At 34.0% G+C, this 17,505-nt stretch overlaps 1 protein-coding gene across 7 annotated transcripts in view; it reads left to right on the top strand.

Annotated features, from left to right (window-relative positions):
* Aftph (aftiphilin) overlaps positions 1–17,505 on the top strand; it is a 124,704-nt gene that overhangs the window by 88,735 nt on the left and 18,464 nt on the right. For all 7 annotated transcript variants that reach the window (XR_005727477.2, XM_021724305.3, XM_040271309.2 and 4 more), the window contains exons 3-6: positions 8,062–8,213; positions 11,335–11,461; positions 11,828–11,884; positions 16,853–16,975. Coding sequence is in view for 6 of the 7 variants with exons in the window: in XM_021724305.3 (XP_021579980.2) it covers positions 8,062–8,213; positions 11,335–11,461; positions 11,828–11,884; positions 16,853–16,975 (459 nt within the window). In the remaining variant the exon portion in view is untranslated. The remainder of the gene's footprint in view (positions 1–8,061; positions 8,214–11,334; positions 11,462–11,827; positions 11,885–16,852; positions 16,976–17,505) is intronic.

Genomic DNA, 17,505 nt, shown 5'->3' with positions numbered 1-17,505 from the left:
ACTTTTATAAGTTTTAAAAATATCACTTTGAATGTTACTTGAGAATTTAGGTAATTTATATTAAAAATTCCTCTAGAAAGAGAAGCTATAAATCATTTTTTGTTATTAGCCATCTAATTTGTAGTACTACTGAGAAAAGGAAGATTTGAAAGGTTTAAAAACTAAGAATGTCACAAAAAAGGAAAAGAAGAAAATCATTAATTCTTTGGTTTGTGCTATTTTGAGGTTAAATTTCTGGGGTTTTTTTTTTTTTCCACCTAAAAGTCCACATTCTCCAATGGAATGTAACCAATTCTACATTTTCAACTTGATTTGTTTAATCATTTACCTAAGATTGTGTGCCAGTTTTCTCTTCTGTGGGTGAACATTTGGACTTATGATTGAAATAGAAGCAAGCAACAAAGAAACTAAGACTTTAAGATTTTGGCCTTTAAGGATCTTTGCTTTCCTTATTTGGATAGCATTTCCTTTTGCTATTTTTCCCTCAGAAAATTTGACATTCTGGTCTTTAGTTCTAAAATAGATAGAAATACTCTTATAGATTTATCCAGAAATTGTGCAAAAAGAGCAGATCATCTTTTTTGAACTTGGTAAATTGGTCCCTCTTTTTAGATAGCTTGAAATTAGGAATTGGTGAGTATACAGGTGTAGATTGTACTTGATATCTTACTTAATTTTTAATAGTGGTAAGACATAAGGTATCCTCTTAAGTGGAAGATTAAATTACTCAGTGGATTTTATGTTTCTTCTAAAGGTCCACTTAAGTGCAAGACCTAATGCTATGAATATTGAAACTATTGGCATTAATCAACTTCTGTTCCTAAGCAAAAAAGGAAAACTAACTGGAAATATGAAGGAATTTTAACAGTTACCTTAAATATGTACTTTAAAGGAGATAGGCATTTGAGTTTGCCTAAGAAGCAGAATCTAGATAGACTCCTAAGGTGCTGGTTTTTATGTACCCCTCTGGAAAGGTGAATTAGATTTGTGGTATAATTTATCATTTTATACCCCAATGTAGTCATTTATAAAATCGAGATGTATTTGGTTCTCCAGAGAAAGAGAACCAATAAATGGGATTGGGGCGGGGGGTGGGGGGCAGGATTAGTAGAAGGGAGCAAGGAAGGGAGAGGGAGGGAAGGAAGGAAGGAATAAATTAATTGATTGGAGAGTGAGAAGTCCCAAAATAGAGTCAGGAAGCTGGAGACTTGAGAGCTGATACAGTTCCATTCTGATGTGAAGGCCTGAGAACTAGTAGAGCCAATGGTGTGGAGATGCACACCTGTAATCTCAGTGACTCAGGAGGCTGAGTCAGGCGGATCGCAAGTTTGAGACCAGCCTCGGCAACTTAGCTAGGCTTTAAGCAACTAAGCAAACTGCGTCAAAAATAAAAAGGCTAGGAATGTGGCTCAGTGGTAAAGTACCCCTGGGTTAAATAACCAGTACCCACACCTACTCACCCCCAAAAAAGAGAAGAACCAATTTTTCACTTAAGTCCAAAGGCAGGAAAAGATTGATGTCTCTATTCAGAAAGTCAGGTAGGACTAGTTCCCTCTTACTCAGTGTTTTTGTTCTATTCAGGTCTTTGATTGATAGGACAAGGGCCACTCCTATTAGAGAGGACAGTCTGCTTTATTCAGTCTTCCAGTCTAAATCCAAATGTTGATCACATCCAGAAACACACTCACATATTTGATCAAACGTCTGGACACCCCATGGGTGAGTCAAGTTGATGAATAAAATTATCATCCCAAGAGGGAATACCATATGTCCATATATTGCTTCAGGATTTTGGAAAACCTGTAACCTGTTTGTGACTAAAACATACCATTTGAGTATGCATTAGATAATACAGCTTATTTGCACCAATAGATGAAATGACTGCTTATATACCATAGGACTTTCTTCTCTATCCCCAGACATAGAAAGATGACAGAACTGGGAATGAGTAAAAGTGAATTTATGTATAATGTTTTGCACTCTTTGATTAATTATGCCATTGGGTGATTGGGTGTTATGGCACATATATGTAATCCCAGCTACTCCAGTGGCTGAGGTAGCGTGTGTACCTTTGGAGCTGTGGTATAACCAAGGGTTGCATTATGACTTTCATAAACTTCTTCTCCATAAAAGATTTTTTAAATTATATTTTATGACTTTAAGTAAATATGATTATTATTAATATTAAATACTAAAACATTTTTGTGGACCCTAGGTATATGGCGTAGTGATTAAAAGAAGGTTCTGTAGTCATGCTGTTAGTTCCAGGGATTTGGAGTAACTTACCTGAGCAACTTCCCTGAGCCTCAAGATTTACAGAATAATACTATCAGCAACAGGAGAGCTCAATAATAGAGTGCTTGCCTAGCATTTATGAGTTCTTGTGTAAAATGCCCAGATTGAATGGGGCGGGGGGCATACAAGAATATTATTGTACTGACTTTAAAACTTTTGTTATGAGGATAAATGAAATTATGCTGTAAAGATGCTTAGCACAGCACTTTGTACATAGTGCTCAGTGTATGTTAACTGTTAGTGAATAACTGTTACTGAATAACCTCAGAAACAAACTTCTTGAGAAATGGTTCTCAAAGGTACAGGAAATAGTGTTGCTAACTATATTGTTGATTAACCATGGAAAGAGAGAGACAGAGAAATAAAAATTTGTGGAGCAGTACCTCTAGTTCTGGCTCTTGGCAACATACTCACCTTTCAAGCTGTTTTGAGAGAAAAAGCTCCTGCTTTGGGCTAGTTCTCATTTTCAGAATGGTTTTGACAGATAAGAATGCATATGAATCTAAGTGCACTTTTGTGCAATAGCAGATTTCCTGGACTAATTGGTTTCATCGCATTGAATACTAAGGAAAAATAAAAGGGAAGTCTGGCACCTGCCTTGAAGAACATTTGATTTTTTTCAACCCTACATTTATCAGAGTCCCATTTCTTAAAGTGTTTAATAGCCAGATGTGCTCCTGTTTGTCAGACTTAGAATTTGGTACATGTGTGTGTGGAATGACATGATTTTTATAAACTGGTATTCAGCTAACCCATTACCAGTTTCCTTATTCCATGGAGTTAAGGGAGAATCAATGACGTTTTCTCTTTTTTATACTTTGGAGTTAAAGGTATTTAAAATGCAGGTAATTTGTGTGAATGTTTTTGTACTTAGTGTGCCATTTAGTTAATACTGTGGCCTCAGCTAAATATTTAGACTGCTAAGTGTGTATGCATTTATTACCTTCATATTCATTTAGAATGCAACACTGACTCTTTATTAATGTTTACAACTGTTAGATGAAATGGTTTGCTTTTTAAAATACGATCATCATCACAGTACTTAACAAGGGATCCATTGTCTAATGGCTGGAAATGTTTGAAAGATCACAAAATTTAAGTAAAAGCATGATTTGGTGAAAGGAATGTAGGCCTTGGAGTCAGACTTTGGGTCAAATTCTTGCTATGCACAATACCAGTACTAAAACTCTGATTAATTAAAGTTCCCTGAGTTTCAGTTTGTTTATCTGTAACGTAGAGACAGTAATACTTATCTGAGGTGTTTCTTTTAGAAGATTCCTCAAGTGTTATATGTACAGCGTTAAGCATAGTAAATCACATAGAAAGCATTAGACTATTGTTATCAATACATTATAATTATATAAATATGTTCTACCTACATACAAGAATGATTTAGAGCTGGGGACAGTGGTGCATGCCTGTAATCCCAGCAGCTCAGGAGGCTGAGGCAGGAAGATGGCGAGTTCACTGAGACCTTTGTTTCTAAATAAAATACAAAATAGGGCTGGGGATGTGGCTCAGTGGTGGAGTGCCCCTGAGTTCAATCCCCGGTACTCAATAAAATAAAATGATGATTTAGATGGCTTATAGTAAGATATACTTTCATAAATAGAACTATGATGCCCTTAAAAATCCTAAACAAAAGTGCTTCCCCCACCCCCAAAGCACTTTGATTTAGTTAGGATTCCTATATTAATAGTAGGCAGAAACCTCAATACTAGAAACTCAAGAATAAGACATAGTTCATTCCCTCAACACTCCTGTAATTTTCAGAAATTAAACAGAACTGCTTTGATAACAACATATTATAGTGGTTCAAGAGCACCTACTCCGAGACTATGCTTCCTGATTTAGGATTCAACTTCCGCATTTAATATGCACGTGACCAGAGCAAGTTAATTTAACTTCTCCCTGCTCCGTTTTTCTCATCCAAAAAATGGAAATAATATTGTTACTTTCCTCGTATGGTTCTTATGAAACTTCAATGAGCTGGTATTTTTAAGGAATTTAGAATAATGCCTGGCTCATGGGAAGTACTATGTAAACATTAAACCAAAACTATAGTGCACCAAATAAGGCTTTTACAGTTTGAGTATGTTCAAAGAACATCTTTCGATCTTTTGTTGAATTTAGTTTCTCACTTTCCTGAAATGGGTTATACTGATTTTGTTTGCTTTATATTTGCTGCCTTATCTGCATAAGAAAAGCAGAGATCAGCTAGCAGACTTGATCACTAATTCTAAATAAGAAGATATAATTTTTTGGAATTTTACATCTAATACATTCTTTATATACTGGAATATATTAATAAATGACACTATTCAATGTAACCTTTTTCTGAGTAATTCAGCTACAAACTTAAAAAAAAGTGAGGGCTGAGTTATAACTATAGTTCAGTTGGTAGAGTGCTTGCCTCACATGCGCAAGGTCCTGAGTTTCACCCCCAGCACCACCACCAAAAAAAATGCTATCATTGAATCAAAACCAGGAGTAAACTTCTGTGTAGAGAAACAGAAATAATATAAACAAAATTCCTTTTTATTCATAAATGTTAGAACAAATCCAAGTATAATATTTTACTTTATTGACTAGTTTGGTAAGAGATACTCAATATTTTGCTCAAACTAACAATTTTTTGTTTGTTTTTTATTTTCTTAATTAGTGTCTGTTTACAGTTTCTTGGAAAATCTGTCTTGAAAGACACAAACGACTCTTTTTTATGGTAGATTAGTTTCTCTTTTTCTGAGTATCATATGTGTTGTATTCTTGTAACCTGTTCTACTTACCAAGTTATTGGGACTATGTTCCATTATATTTTTGAACTTTTAAATTTATTGTGCTTTGGGGGAAGCAAATTACTCTTAAATGCATCTACTGTATGCTTTGTACACTTTGTGTTTCATAATATAATTGAGACTTAACTCACAAATGCCAATCACCAATATCCAAAGTTTAAAATCTGCAAGAGAAGCAGTTACAGATTCTCTTTAAATAAGAGGCTCTTTGAAGAACAGATACTTGAAAACTAGGTGTTTTCTCCGCCATCTATATACACTCAACAGGAAGATCTTGGGAAGGAAACAAAGTATTTGGATTTAATTTTTTATTATATCCTAATATGGTAGAAATTAATTGACTGAGTTTCATTAGAGAAACTTTCTTAGTGAGCTTTGAGTCTAGTGTGTGTTTGGTTGGTTGGTTTTCTGTGTATGTGTGTGTGTTGAGGACTGAACTCCGGGTTATCACACATACTAGGCAAACGCTGTACCACAGAGCTACATTCCAGCACCTTGAGCCTAGTTTTAACTCTGTTTTATTCCTGAGTAGGCTGCCATTAAAGTATCATCTGTATAAGGGGAGTAGAAATGATCAAAGTTGCCACCTCAACTACACTGGTAGACCTAGATATCTCCAGGTTATAAGTGAATCATAAGCCCCTAGGTCTGTAGCCTTCTATCAAAGTGTTGTAATTATATCATGCATTTACTTACTGGAATTAACTAGTAATAAATTAAATTTGGCATCATTTGTTGCCATGAACAAGATAGTAGTAAAAAATTGTTTTTACAGGATGCCCTTACCATCAAATTGGTCTCATGGAGAGTTGGAAGTTGATACACTTTTTAAAGTAAAAATGCCAGAACAAATTTAAATTTATCAAAACCTTTGTTAATTCTGTTAACTGCTTTCTTGGTGATGCTGTTAGTGGATTCTGGTTATTTGATATTTACTTATTGCTTTACTTCAGGGGTTGGCAAAGTATGGCCAGGGGACAAATCTGTCCTGCCTGTTTTTGCAAATAAAGTTTCACTGTGAACATACCCACATTTGTTTATGAATGGACTGCAAAACCCAAAATGTTTATTCTTTGACTTTATATTGAAAAGATTGCCAGCTCTGACTCTATCTCATTCAACAAAAGATCTGAAGCAGTCAAATTTTAGATCTAACCCTAAAGATATATGAAACGGTCTTTAAAAATGTTCATGTAATTTATATCTTTTGTGGGAAAAGGTTGTAGAAGAAGTAAATTAAGGTGACTAATGTGTTTCTTTTCCTCAAGTACTTTCCACTCATTTGAGAATTTCTTCATAGTTACGCTTTATATTTAATAACGCCCAGCTGATTTAGTATGTTTTAGGGTCATTTCTTTCTCCAGGTGGTAAGCTTCCTACTCTGCCCTTTAAAAAGATAACAGAGAAGATACAAGAAAGATTTAATTTACAGAGAAATAAAATTTGGCCATATGTTAGTTTTTTATTTACCTTTTATGTCCAGGAGGAGCCAGTGCTTATCAGGTTTCCAATTAGGAAGTTATCTGATCCCTTTAAAAGTAATGTCTATCCATTCCCTCTGTTGAAGCAAGTAAGTGCTAGGTCCCCTTGACGCACTCAAGTTTCACAAGCCTTGGGATCTTGAGTCTACCCTTTACTTTAGGGTTCATAATTGAGAGTGAGAACCTTTTCCCATCACACAATGAATATAATGAAGGTGTCAGAGTAACTTTTGTAGAGTTAGCAGGAGAGTGCCTTGAGACTAATTATTCAGTGTTAATTTTTTTTGTTCTGGTTCAGCTTCCAAAAGAGAAACTTGGGTTTAGAAAATGTGTTTATGAAATTTTTTCAGGCTTCTGACTATACTAGACGACAAAAATCAAATATTATTATTATTTTTTTAATGATTTGGCAGGGGGAACTATCATGATGTGGCATTTTTTAAAAATATATATTTGGCATCAACTCAATAGTACATTTAATCTTCCAGCAGGTTTTAATTCATTAACATTTTGTATTCCTCTTTGATGTTTAAATAGTGAATTGGGCTGAGTTTGAAAATATCTTGCTTATATCTGTGGTACAGTTATGAAAATAGGAAAAAAACGTTTATATAGGTTACACATGTGCAATAAACCTGGTGTTCTCCCCCACTCCTCCCCCCAAAAAAAAAGTTTATGTAAATCCAATAAGTCTGAACTAATAAGAATACTTCAAAGAACTTTTTCTGTTTTAGGTGAAAATATGGAATAGCCAAGCTTTACTTGCAAGATAGTTTTAAAATGTACATACACATGCAACAAAGGAGTAGAGAAATAGAATTTCTAGAAGATAGTGCAGGTCATCAAAATGATAAACTGTTTTTAAATTTCTAATCATTTAAAATTGAGACTTTGTTTTCTACTTTGGTTTGTACTTATTAACAGCAGAAATATTTCAAAAAGGATTTTATAGTTCAAGTGTTTATGTCTAAAAAAAAGGTCCTGATCAGCTATAATAGCATAATACTTTCACAAGCAAACAATCTCATTGTCCCTAAGTCTAGAGTACATTAGTAGTGGTGGAAAGAATATCAATGCTATCTGGGTTTTCTTTGTTTTTTTTTTTTTTTTGGTTTGGCTTTGGGTACATTATTCAAACTTTGATATTACTTTTCATTGAATAGTAGAGTAATAATACCTTCTTTATATAGACTCTTGTAATGAATTAAATAATATAACAAATGTAAAGAATCCAGTTATATGGTGTTTGGTGTGTAGCTACATTTGTCACCTACTGTATCATCATCATGATTACTTCAGGTAATCCTTTAGAATGACTGTTCTATGAGTAATTATGTGCTTTCCACTTAGTGTTTTTTGTACCTGAGTGGTGGATTTCTCTCACTCATTTACAGTAAGGGACAAGGTGTGTGCGTGTGTGTTTTAATGATAGTACTAAGACATTACAATTGGAGAAGTGTAAATAAACTTTTGGGGGTATTTTGATACAGACAGCTTTACTAAACCGCCTGGAACGAATTTTCGAAGCATGTTTTCCTTCCATATTTGTCCCTGATGCTGAAGAGGAAGTTACTTCCCTGAAGCACTTGCTGGAAACAAGTACCTTACCAATAAAAACAAGAGAGGCCTTAGCTGAAAGCGGGTAAGTAGCAGACAGTTTTTAGATACCATGTGGTTTTGTGGATTCTAATTTATATAAAGTTTTCTGATATCATTAAGTATCTAAAAGGTTACTGTGTTGAAATTTAGTCGTGTTCTGCTAAAAGACTGACAGTGAAGGGCTAGGGATGTAACTCAGCAGTAGAATACTTGCCTAGCATATGTGAGGCCCTGGGTTCAATCCCTAGCAAACCGTGGCCCAGCTCTAAAAAAGACATAATGAAAAAATTCCCTGCTTTTTTCTTTTCGTTTTGGTACCAGGGATTGAATCCAGGGGCGCTTAACCACTGAGCCACATCCTCAGCCCTTTTTATTTTTTATTTCAAGATAGGACCTAAGTTGCTTAGGATCTTGCTAAGTTGCTAGGACTTACCTTAAACTTATGTCCCTCCTGCCTCAGCCCCCCAACCACTGGGGTTACAGGTGTGTGCCACTGAGCCTGGCTTCTCTATTTTGAACTATTTCTTTTGATGTTTCTAAGTCAGTACTTTAATCAGTCAATGGCATGTATTATATTTTGATTTCCTAGTACAATAAATAAGCCTTTAGATCTTATCTCTGCTATTCTGCCGTCATCTTCCTGATATACTTATGTTCTTGGTTATTTTTCTAATTTGGTATTTTCAATATTATAATTATTATGATGATCAAGTAAATTTTGTTCACTGCTAAGCCCCTGTTTTCTTTATCCAACTTTCTCTTGGACTTTGAGCATCCCTAATCTGAAAGTCCAAAATCTGAAATACTCTAAAATTCTGTCTGGACACAAAAGTGGCTCATGCTAGTCCCTGCTACTTAGGAAGCTAAAGCAGGAAGATCACTTGAGCCCTCAGCATTTGTAATATAGGATTTATACATATTCAGGGCCAGCTGGTCAACACATAATGTTCCCATCTCAAAAAAAGGAAAAAGTTTCCAATTTTGGAGCATTTCAGATTAGGGGTACACAATTGATACAGTCTAGGCAAATCTATAAAATCTGAAACATTTATGGTCCCAGCCATTTCTCATAAGGAATATTCTAGCTGTAATTGCCTGTCTTTCTCATTTACTGAGTCTTTCCCTACCCTCCAGCAGCCTATTAGTATAATTTTAATTGTAAGCAAACCTATCAGGTTGTCCTTCCTTTCTTTTTTTTTTTTTCCCTGAAGCACAAAGAGCTCTTCCTCCTCCCTGTTATCTTCCTCATATCTAAAATGATTTCTGTCTAGGTCTCTTACTCATGTGTTCTCTTGAGACTTCTTTTGCTCATATCCCATTTTGGTGGAGCACATTTTCTAATAACCTCCTGAGGGGAAAAAAATACATGGGAGACAAAATTTTATTTTATTCTACTTTCACATTGAATTTATAGTTTAAAATCTTCTCTTTGCTGCTGACCTTCTGAAATTTCACAACAAAGTGTCTTGATAAGAATTGGTTTTCATTCATGAGGTAGGATCATTCAATCTAAAGGCTTCTGTTATTGAGTATTGAGCATTTCTTTTATATTATTACCTCAACAATTGCCTTCCTTCCATTACCTGTTTTCTCTCTTGGGAATTCCTGTTAATTATTGGATCTTAAAGGGTCTAGATTGATTTTTCTCATTTTAATTTTAAAGTTATCTTTATTTCTGGGCTATACTTTTGCATTTTATCATTCTCTGCCTCTTTAAGTATCCTCCCTTCCTGCAGGTCACTCTTTTTACTTGGCTAAGTCAGTTATTGCTTCTTCATCCCTCTGTGACCTTAGTATCTATAATATAGAATTTAGGTATCCCTCAATTTTGTTGAAGATTGAGATTGTGTTTTGCTGCTTGGTTTTTTGTTTTGGGATAATTTCTGAAAAAAGAAGGGGGAAAAAGATTTATATTGAGCTGTTTTTAAAATATTTAGTTGTATATATTTTTAATGTGCTATTTATACAGATAATTCATATTCTTGGATTCAGTCTTTTCTCTCCAAGTGATTCATTCTAAGGAAATAGTACAACTTACAATAACACATACACCATAAGATACAGGGAGAGAGTCCTGACCTTACTAAGAGCTGAACAGTAAGAACATGAGCCTGGCATGGTGGTACACACTTTGATTACAGTAACTCAGGAGGCTGAGGCAGGAGGATTGCAAGTAGGACAGCCTTGGCAACTTAGCAAGACCCTGTCTCAAAGTAAAAATAAATGAAAGGGCTGGAGTATAGAGTGCCCCTGGATTCAATCCCCATAACCACCAAAAAAACTTAAGAACTGTAGGGTTGTAGCTGAATAAATGATGGTGCAGCAACCTAATAGAATATTACACAACCATTGGGAAAGTCCATCCTTACCACAGGGGATATGTTCCAAAACTCCATGGATGCCTGAAACCTCAAATAGTACTACATTTTTCCCTATACATTCATATCTTTTATAAAGCTTTATTTATAAGTTAGGTATAAAAAGAGACTTAAAATAATAATAAAATAGAACAACTATAACAGAGTATTATAATAAAATCTATGCAGATTTATTTATCAAGATATTGTATTGAATTCACCTTCTGTAATGATGTGAGATGAAACAGTAACTATATGATGAAATGAAGTAACATAAATGCTCAGAACAGCACCTAATTTAAAATTTATGAATTCTTTATTTCTAGAATTTCCCCTTTAATAATTTCAGACCGTGGTTGACCATGGGTAGCTGAAACCTCAATGTGAAACCACAGTTAAGGAGGAACTATTTTACATTTGTAAACAAGGAAATGTTTAAAATGTAAAAAATACAAAAGTATAGATATGCTATAATTGCAACTCTGTAGATCAAGATTCAAGGAGAAAACACAAATATTAAATAGCTATATTAAGGTAGTGAAATGCTAAGTGATTTCCTTTAATTTTCTTTTATAATAAAAGGCTACATTTCTACTCATTACTGGCATATTGTTTCATATGAATTAGATACTTTTCTAATAAGTATGGCTCTTGATTTTATTCACATAACCATTGTACACCGATGTTAGACATAAGATAATTGGAATGTGTAACATGTCATGGTCATATTAAAAGTGACGTTCATAATGAAAACTGTTTCATTCATAATGAAACCTGTTGTTGGTGGCTTTATTATGGTCTTTGCAGAGAACTGCTAGATGTGTGGACCGAACTACAGGATATCCATGATGCACATGGCTTGAGATATCAGTGGGGCGGCTCCCATAGCAACAAGAAGCTTTTGTGCTCCTTAGGAATAGACACACGAAACATTGTGAGTTTGATAGTACTTTGAAAAATTCTTTCAAATGCTTTATAAATTTTATACTTCTGTTAAACCGTAACAAGCCTATTCCTCAGAAAAGTAAATGTTTGTTTTAAGTATGCCAACTTTTAAACCTCAATCTACCTAAATGTTTCTCCAAGCAATATTTCCCATTTTTTTTAAAAAGTCATTTTTAGTGTTTTCCCTTAACTATAAAAAGAAAGAATTGGAACTAGGAGAATTGGGAAAAAAAAAAAAAAAACTCCATATGGGCAATTTAACAATTAATTCATCCATTCACAATGTATATAATAAAGCATTGTAAGCATATTTTGGAGACTAAATATGTTCTTTATCTCTAATACATGTTTATAGCTCTTCACGGGCAATAAGAAGCAGCCTGTTATAGTGCCCATGTATGCAGCAGGATTGGTAAGTACAGAAGTGTCTGTGCATGTATTTGTCATTACTGAATTTATTCTGTAAAATCATCTTACATAGAATGACAAGTGTATGTTGACAATTAGGGTTGAAATCTTAGTGATACACACACAAAAATGCCCTTTTTGATATCATAAGCCCCTTTAGTCTCTGTCTCAGGATATTTTTCAATATTTTATTAATTATATACTTTTTAAATTTTGTTTTAGTTTAGATATACATGACAGCAGCGTGTATTTTAACATATTATACATACATGGGAAATGTAATGGGTACAACCCATTACAATTTTGATCCCATTCTTGTGGTTGAACATGATGTAGAGTTATACTGGTCATGTTCATATGAGCATAGTATAGAAGTTGATTGGATTAGACAAAGGGGAATGAAGGGAAGGGAGGCGGGATAGGAATAGAAAAGACAGTAGAATGAGTTGAATATAATTTTCCTATACTGTTTTTGAATTGAAAATTATTTTTAGTAATATTAGTGCTTATAACTTTAAAATGCACCTGTGAAGAACTCTCTTCTAAACTTGATTTTAAAAGAAACTGAAGTATCTGAAAACTCAAAGGTGTTTTTTTTAATCCAAATTGTTATTAATTTTAAATAATGCAAAATTGAGGCAATGGATGTACATAAAAGCTTGGAAATACCAAATTATAGTAAACAATAATGAACTAGGACCTATAATTGTTCCTTAGTTTCTCCATTGTTTTAAATGTATTAATTTTTGTTTTTTCAGATATGCCAAGTAGTCTCAGAAAACTAAGGCATTTTCATTTGGTTCCTTATATAACCTCAGTTACATTTTAAAGTTTGATGTTTGTGTTTTTGGTGAATAAAAATATCCTACCATACTAAAAATTTTCAAGTTATGGGAGCCAATAACTTGTAAAATAAGGAAAAAGATACTGTGTTTAAGAATAGAAAAAAATAACACTTGATAGGAATTTAAATTTTACCACCCACGTGCACTTGTGAAAGTGAATTTGCTATGGAATTTGACCTTTTTAGAACCTATAACTTTTTCCATGAATAAACACTAATTGTTATTGAATTAAAACATTTCAGGTTTTTTCTGTTTTGTGAGATTTTTTTTTCTGTGCTTGAGCTTTCTTGCCAATTTCTGCCCCTTTGTAAATAGTTATCTTATACTTTAAAGTTACCTTTATTATCCCTACATTCTTTTTTACTGTAGGTCAGATACTCTAGAATATTTAACTTTTTGGTTATTTGTATTTCCCCCCACTAAAAGAATCACACTCCAGAGGTGGTTGCTGTTAGATTGTCATATCTGAGCAGGAACTAGGAATTTCATTTGTAGGAGCTTCTATTCATTATGCTGAAGGCATTAACCTCTTGCTTATGTGTAGCCTCACCACATTAGCCAGTTCTTTGAGGTTTGAGAGGAATTAGAGCTAACATTTATGTTTTATTTTTTCTACCTTATCACCTTTATTATTGATAATTTTCTTAATCCCAAAGTTTGTTTAGTGCATATAAATGTATCTTCTCTCCATCTTTGTGATGGCATTCATTTTGAAACATATTCTAATATCAAATTTTAATTATATGTGAATTTTTCCTCATGGTACATTTCACATGCATAGGTCAATAATCTTTGAATTGCATTTGGAGGAATAGTACCTGAAATCATTATTTTGGTGGTTGGAGGATGCTGGGGATTGAACTCAAGGGCACTTGACCACTGAGCCACATCCCCAGCCCTATTTTATATTTTATTTAGAGACAAGGTCTCACTGAGTTGCTTAGTGCCTTGCTTTTTGCTGAACCTGGTTTTGAACTCATGAGCCTCCTGCCTTAGCCTCCCCAGCTGCAGAAATTGCAGGCGTGCACTGCCACGCCCAGCTGAAATCATCATTTAATTCACTGTTTCTCAAACTTTAATGTATATCAGAATCATTTGAGAGACTTGTTAAAACATAGATTGTTGGGTACCACCTCCTGTTTCTTTCTTAAGAGTTTTAAAGTATGGGACTTGAGATTTTACACATCTGACAATTTCCCATGTGACACACAAACTGCTGATTTTGGAGACTACAGTTTGAGAACCATTGGCTTAAGTGATGGGTTTAAAATAGAAGCCTTGGGTGACACTAGTAATTGTTTGGCATATGTATATTCTTGCATCAGAGCACTTTAGAGAGCCTATATAATATATAGGGTATTGAGTTAGACCTTGAAATTATTTTCATTTTTCTAGCCACTAGATTAAGACCTTTCACATATACTGTTATAATTGAATCTGTGAGTTGCTTTCATTAGCTTAGTCCCTGTTTTACAGGGACTGGGGTTTTTCTGAAAGCGTATTTTTAGAAATTTACAGATTCTAGCATTACTGACTTGTCAACTTTGATTTTTTTTTTTTCCCCTCAGTTAAGGATGGCTTTTGTCTGGAATTTAACCTTTAATTGATAAATAGGAACTTATCAAATATTATTTCTAAATATGTAAAGCTTCACTCTTTTTAGGTCAGTAGCCTGGATTATCCACTTTTTGTTTTGTTGATACAAAATGTTGATCCCCCACCCCCAGTTTCTATACCCATCCAGAATGTCTTTCTTCAGAAGCCATTGGAACATGTAAGATGGTTTACCCTCTGAAATGGCCTTGTCTCTACCATGCCAGTCTAAGAAACTAAATACTAACTCAAGTGCCTTAGTGGAGGAGGTGAAGCTCAGTGGTAGAATGTATGCTTAGCATACACAATGTCCACAGTTCTAACACCAACACCACATACACAAAATAAAACCAAATACCTCATTGGAGTCCAAGATCAAACACTAAGTTGACACTAAAGGATGTAGACATCACAAAATAGAATCAGCTCTCACTTCTCCAAGCATACAAAAGTGGCCCTTTCCTACAACTTCATTCTTATAATCATCATAAAGGGTTGGATTACCAGGTGTGGTGGTGCACACCTGTAATTCCAGTGGCTCGGGAAGCTGAGGCAGAAGGATCACAAGTTCAAATCCAGTCTCAGCAACTTATCGAGGCCCTTAGCAACTCAGCAAGACCCTGTCTCTAATAAAGTATTTTAAAAAAGGCTCAGGATGTAGCTCAGTGGTTAAGCACCTCTAGGTTCAATCCCCAGTACCCCCCGAAAAAAAGACGTATTAGATTCTTTCCACACCCTCATCCCAAGTTGCATGTATGCTTTTGTGTGACAGTAATAAATATGCTCTTTAAAATGTCTGATTTAAAATATAAGATCTGGGGCTGGGGTTGTGGCTCAGTGGTAGAGTGCTTGCCTAGCATGTATGAGGCACTGGGTTCGATTCTCAGCACTACATAAAAATAAAAAAATAAAATAAATGTCCATCAACAACTAAAAAAAAATTTTTTAATAAAATGTAAGATCTGGCTTCAAAAACACTTGATTATAAAGTTATGATTATAAAATAGTTTCTATTATAATGCTACAAGATTTTCTGTAATCAAAATATCTTTAGTAATTTCCAAGTAAGCTTCATTTGTTTTCAGCTTATTTCAGTGCACAATTTTATGCCAATTTTTTTTCTTCAAAAAAGGAGGATGAGACCATTATTATGTGAAACTTTTTCTTAAAAAAAAAAATACTCATGAATATATGTTAAAATTGAATGTCTAAATGTCCATCAACAACTAAAAAAAATTTTTTTTAAATAAAATAAAATATAAGATCTGGCTTCAAAAACACTTGATTATAAAGTTATGATTATAAAATAGTTTCTATTATAATGCTACAAGATTTTCTGTAATCAAAATATCTTTAGTAATTTCCAAGTAAGCTTCATTTGTTTTCAGCTTATTTCAGTGCACAATTTTATGCCAATTTTTTTTCTTCAAAAAAGGAGGATGTGACCATTATTATGTGAAGCTTTTTCTTAAAAAAAAAAAAAAAGAATACTCATGAATATATGTTAAAATTGAATATCTAAATCAATACACATAATGGTGGGATTCATTGTTATATATTCATACATGCACATGACATAATGATATAATTTGATCAATATCATTCCCTGGTATTTCTCCTTATTCCCTCCCCCCCCCCCCGTCCCTTTCCTTTATTGATCGCCTTTCAGTTTTCATGAGATTCCTACCCAACACACACACACACACACACACACACACACACACACACACACCTATACACCTTTTCCTCTTTAGCTTCTACATATGAGAGAAGACATACAATCCTTGACTTTGAGTTTGGCTTATTGTGCTGAACATAATGTTCTCAAGTTCTATCCATTTTCCTACAATGACAATTTAATTCCTCTTTATGGCTGAATAAAACCCCATTGTGCATATATACCATATTTTATTTTATCCATTCATCCACTGACCAGACACCTAAGCTGGTTTCATAGTTTGGCTGTTGTGAATTGGATGTACACCATTTTGGCATAACAGTTTAGCAAACATTTTTCTGGTCTGGAAAGTAAAAGATTAACACACCTTGATTTATGTATTATAGTTGAAATATTACACTTGAGAAATTTACTACAGTGTTGCAAAGTATAAACTACAAAATGTAATCTTCTGTATTGAAAGATTCTGGCTTCTATCATTGGTTTCGTTTTTATGCCATCCTTGATGCCACTCTTATGTTTACCATTAGTACTGCAACTCTTGAAACAAACCACACGAGTGAGCTTTGGAAATATACAGACTGGTGCACTGAGAATTCTAGGCTCCCAGCTCACAGTGCAGGAGGAGATGAATGTGCATTCATATGAATAAATTGCTGTTCTGTTTACCTTTTAAGCAGGAAGTCAAATTAATTATATCATGTGGTAATTATACAGTGAAAGGTTATAAACCAGTTTTTGGACAGAAAAAACAGGGTGGCGATGATAATTCGGTGAAATACAGTAATTTTTTTTTAAAGTTTATGGGTTGATTTTCCCCCCACCCACCCATTAATGTCTAATATACCTTTTTCAGGGCATGTTAGAGCCCACCAAGGAACCATTGAAACCACTCTCTGCCGCAGAAAAAATTGCTTCCATTGGTCAGACAACCACCTTGACACCAGAGATGAACACATGTACATCTGATCAATTCCAGGTAAAAATATCCATATTTATACAGATGTGTTTTGCATATATTGACACATGTCCACATGTACCTTTTTCCTTACTATATTACTTTGTTTTGATGATGGACATGGTACTGATTATTAATTAACATTCCTTGGAATACAATGAGCAAATTATCTCTACTTTTCAAAAACAGAAAGGCATAATATGAAAACAGGGTAATTGTGGATAATTTTTTAAACCAGCACATGCCTTAGTCTCTTGACTTATAAAATGAAGAGTTTGAAGAAGGAATCTCAAAAGTATATTGCAGTTTGAATATTATATGATCATAATTACTGACTCAAATCTGGTAAGTGCCAAAATTTTAAAAAAAAAAAAAGGGAAACAATGCATTTATACCAACTCTTCAGTTCTACTATGGTATGTTTTCCCTGAAATTTTTTAAAAATTTAGAAAGCAACAAAAGCTATCTTACCTTTCTTATGCTTTACTTCTTTGGCACATTTAAGCACAAGCTTTATTTCAGTTCAGTATGCTTATATTAAAGTCTGCCCT

Source organism: Ictidomys tridecemlineatus, chromosome 12, assembly GCF_052094955.1.
Source record: "Ictidomys tridecemlineatus isolate mIctTri1 chromosome 12, mIctTri1.hap1, whole genome shotgun sequence".
NCBI lineage: Eukaryota > Metazoa > Chordata > Mammalia > Rodentia > Sciuridae > Ictidomys > Ictidomys tridecemlineatus.
This window is presented reverse-complemented; position numbering and strand designations above follow the sequence as displayed.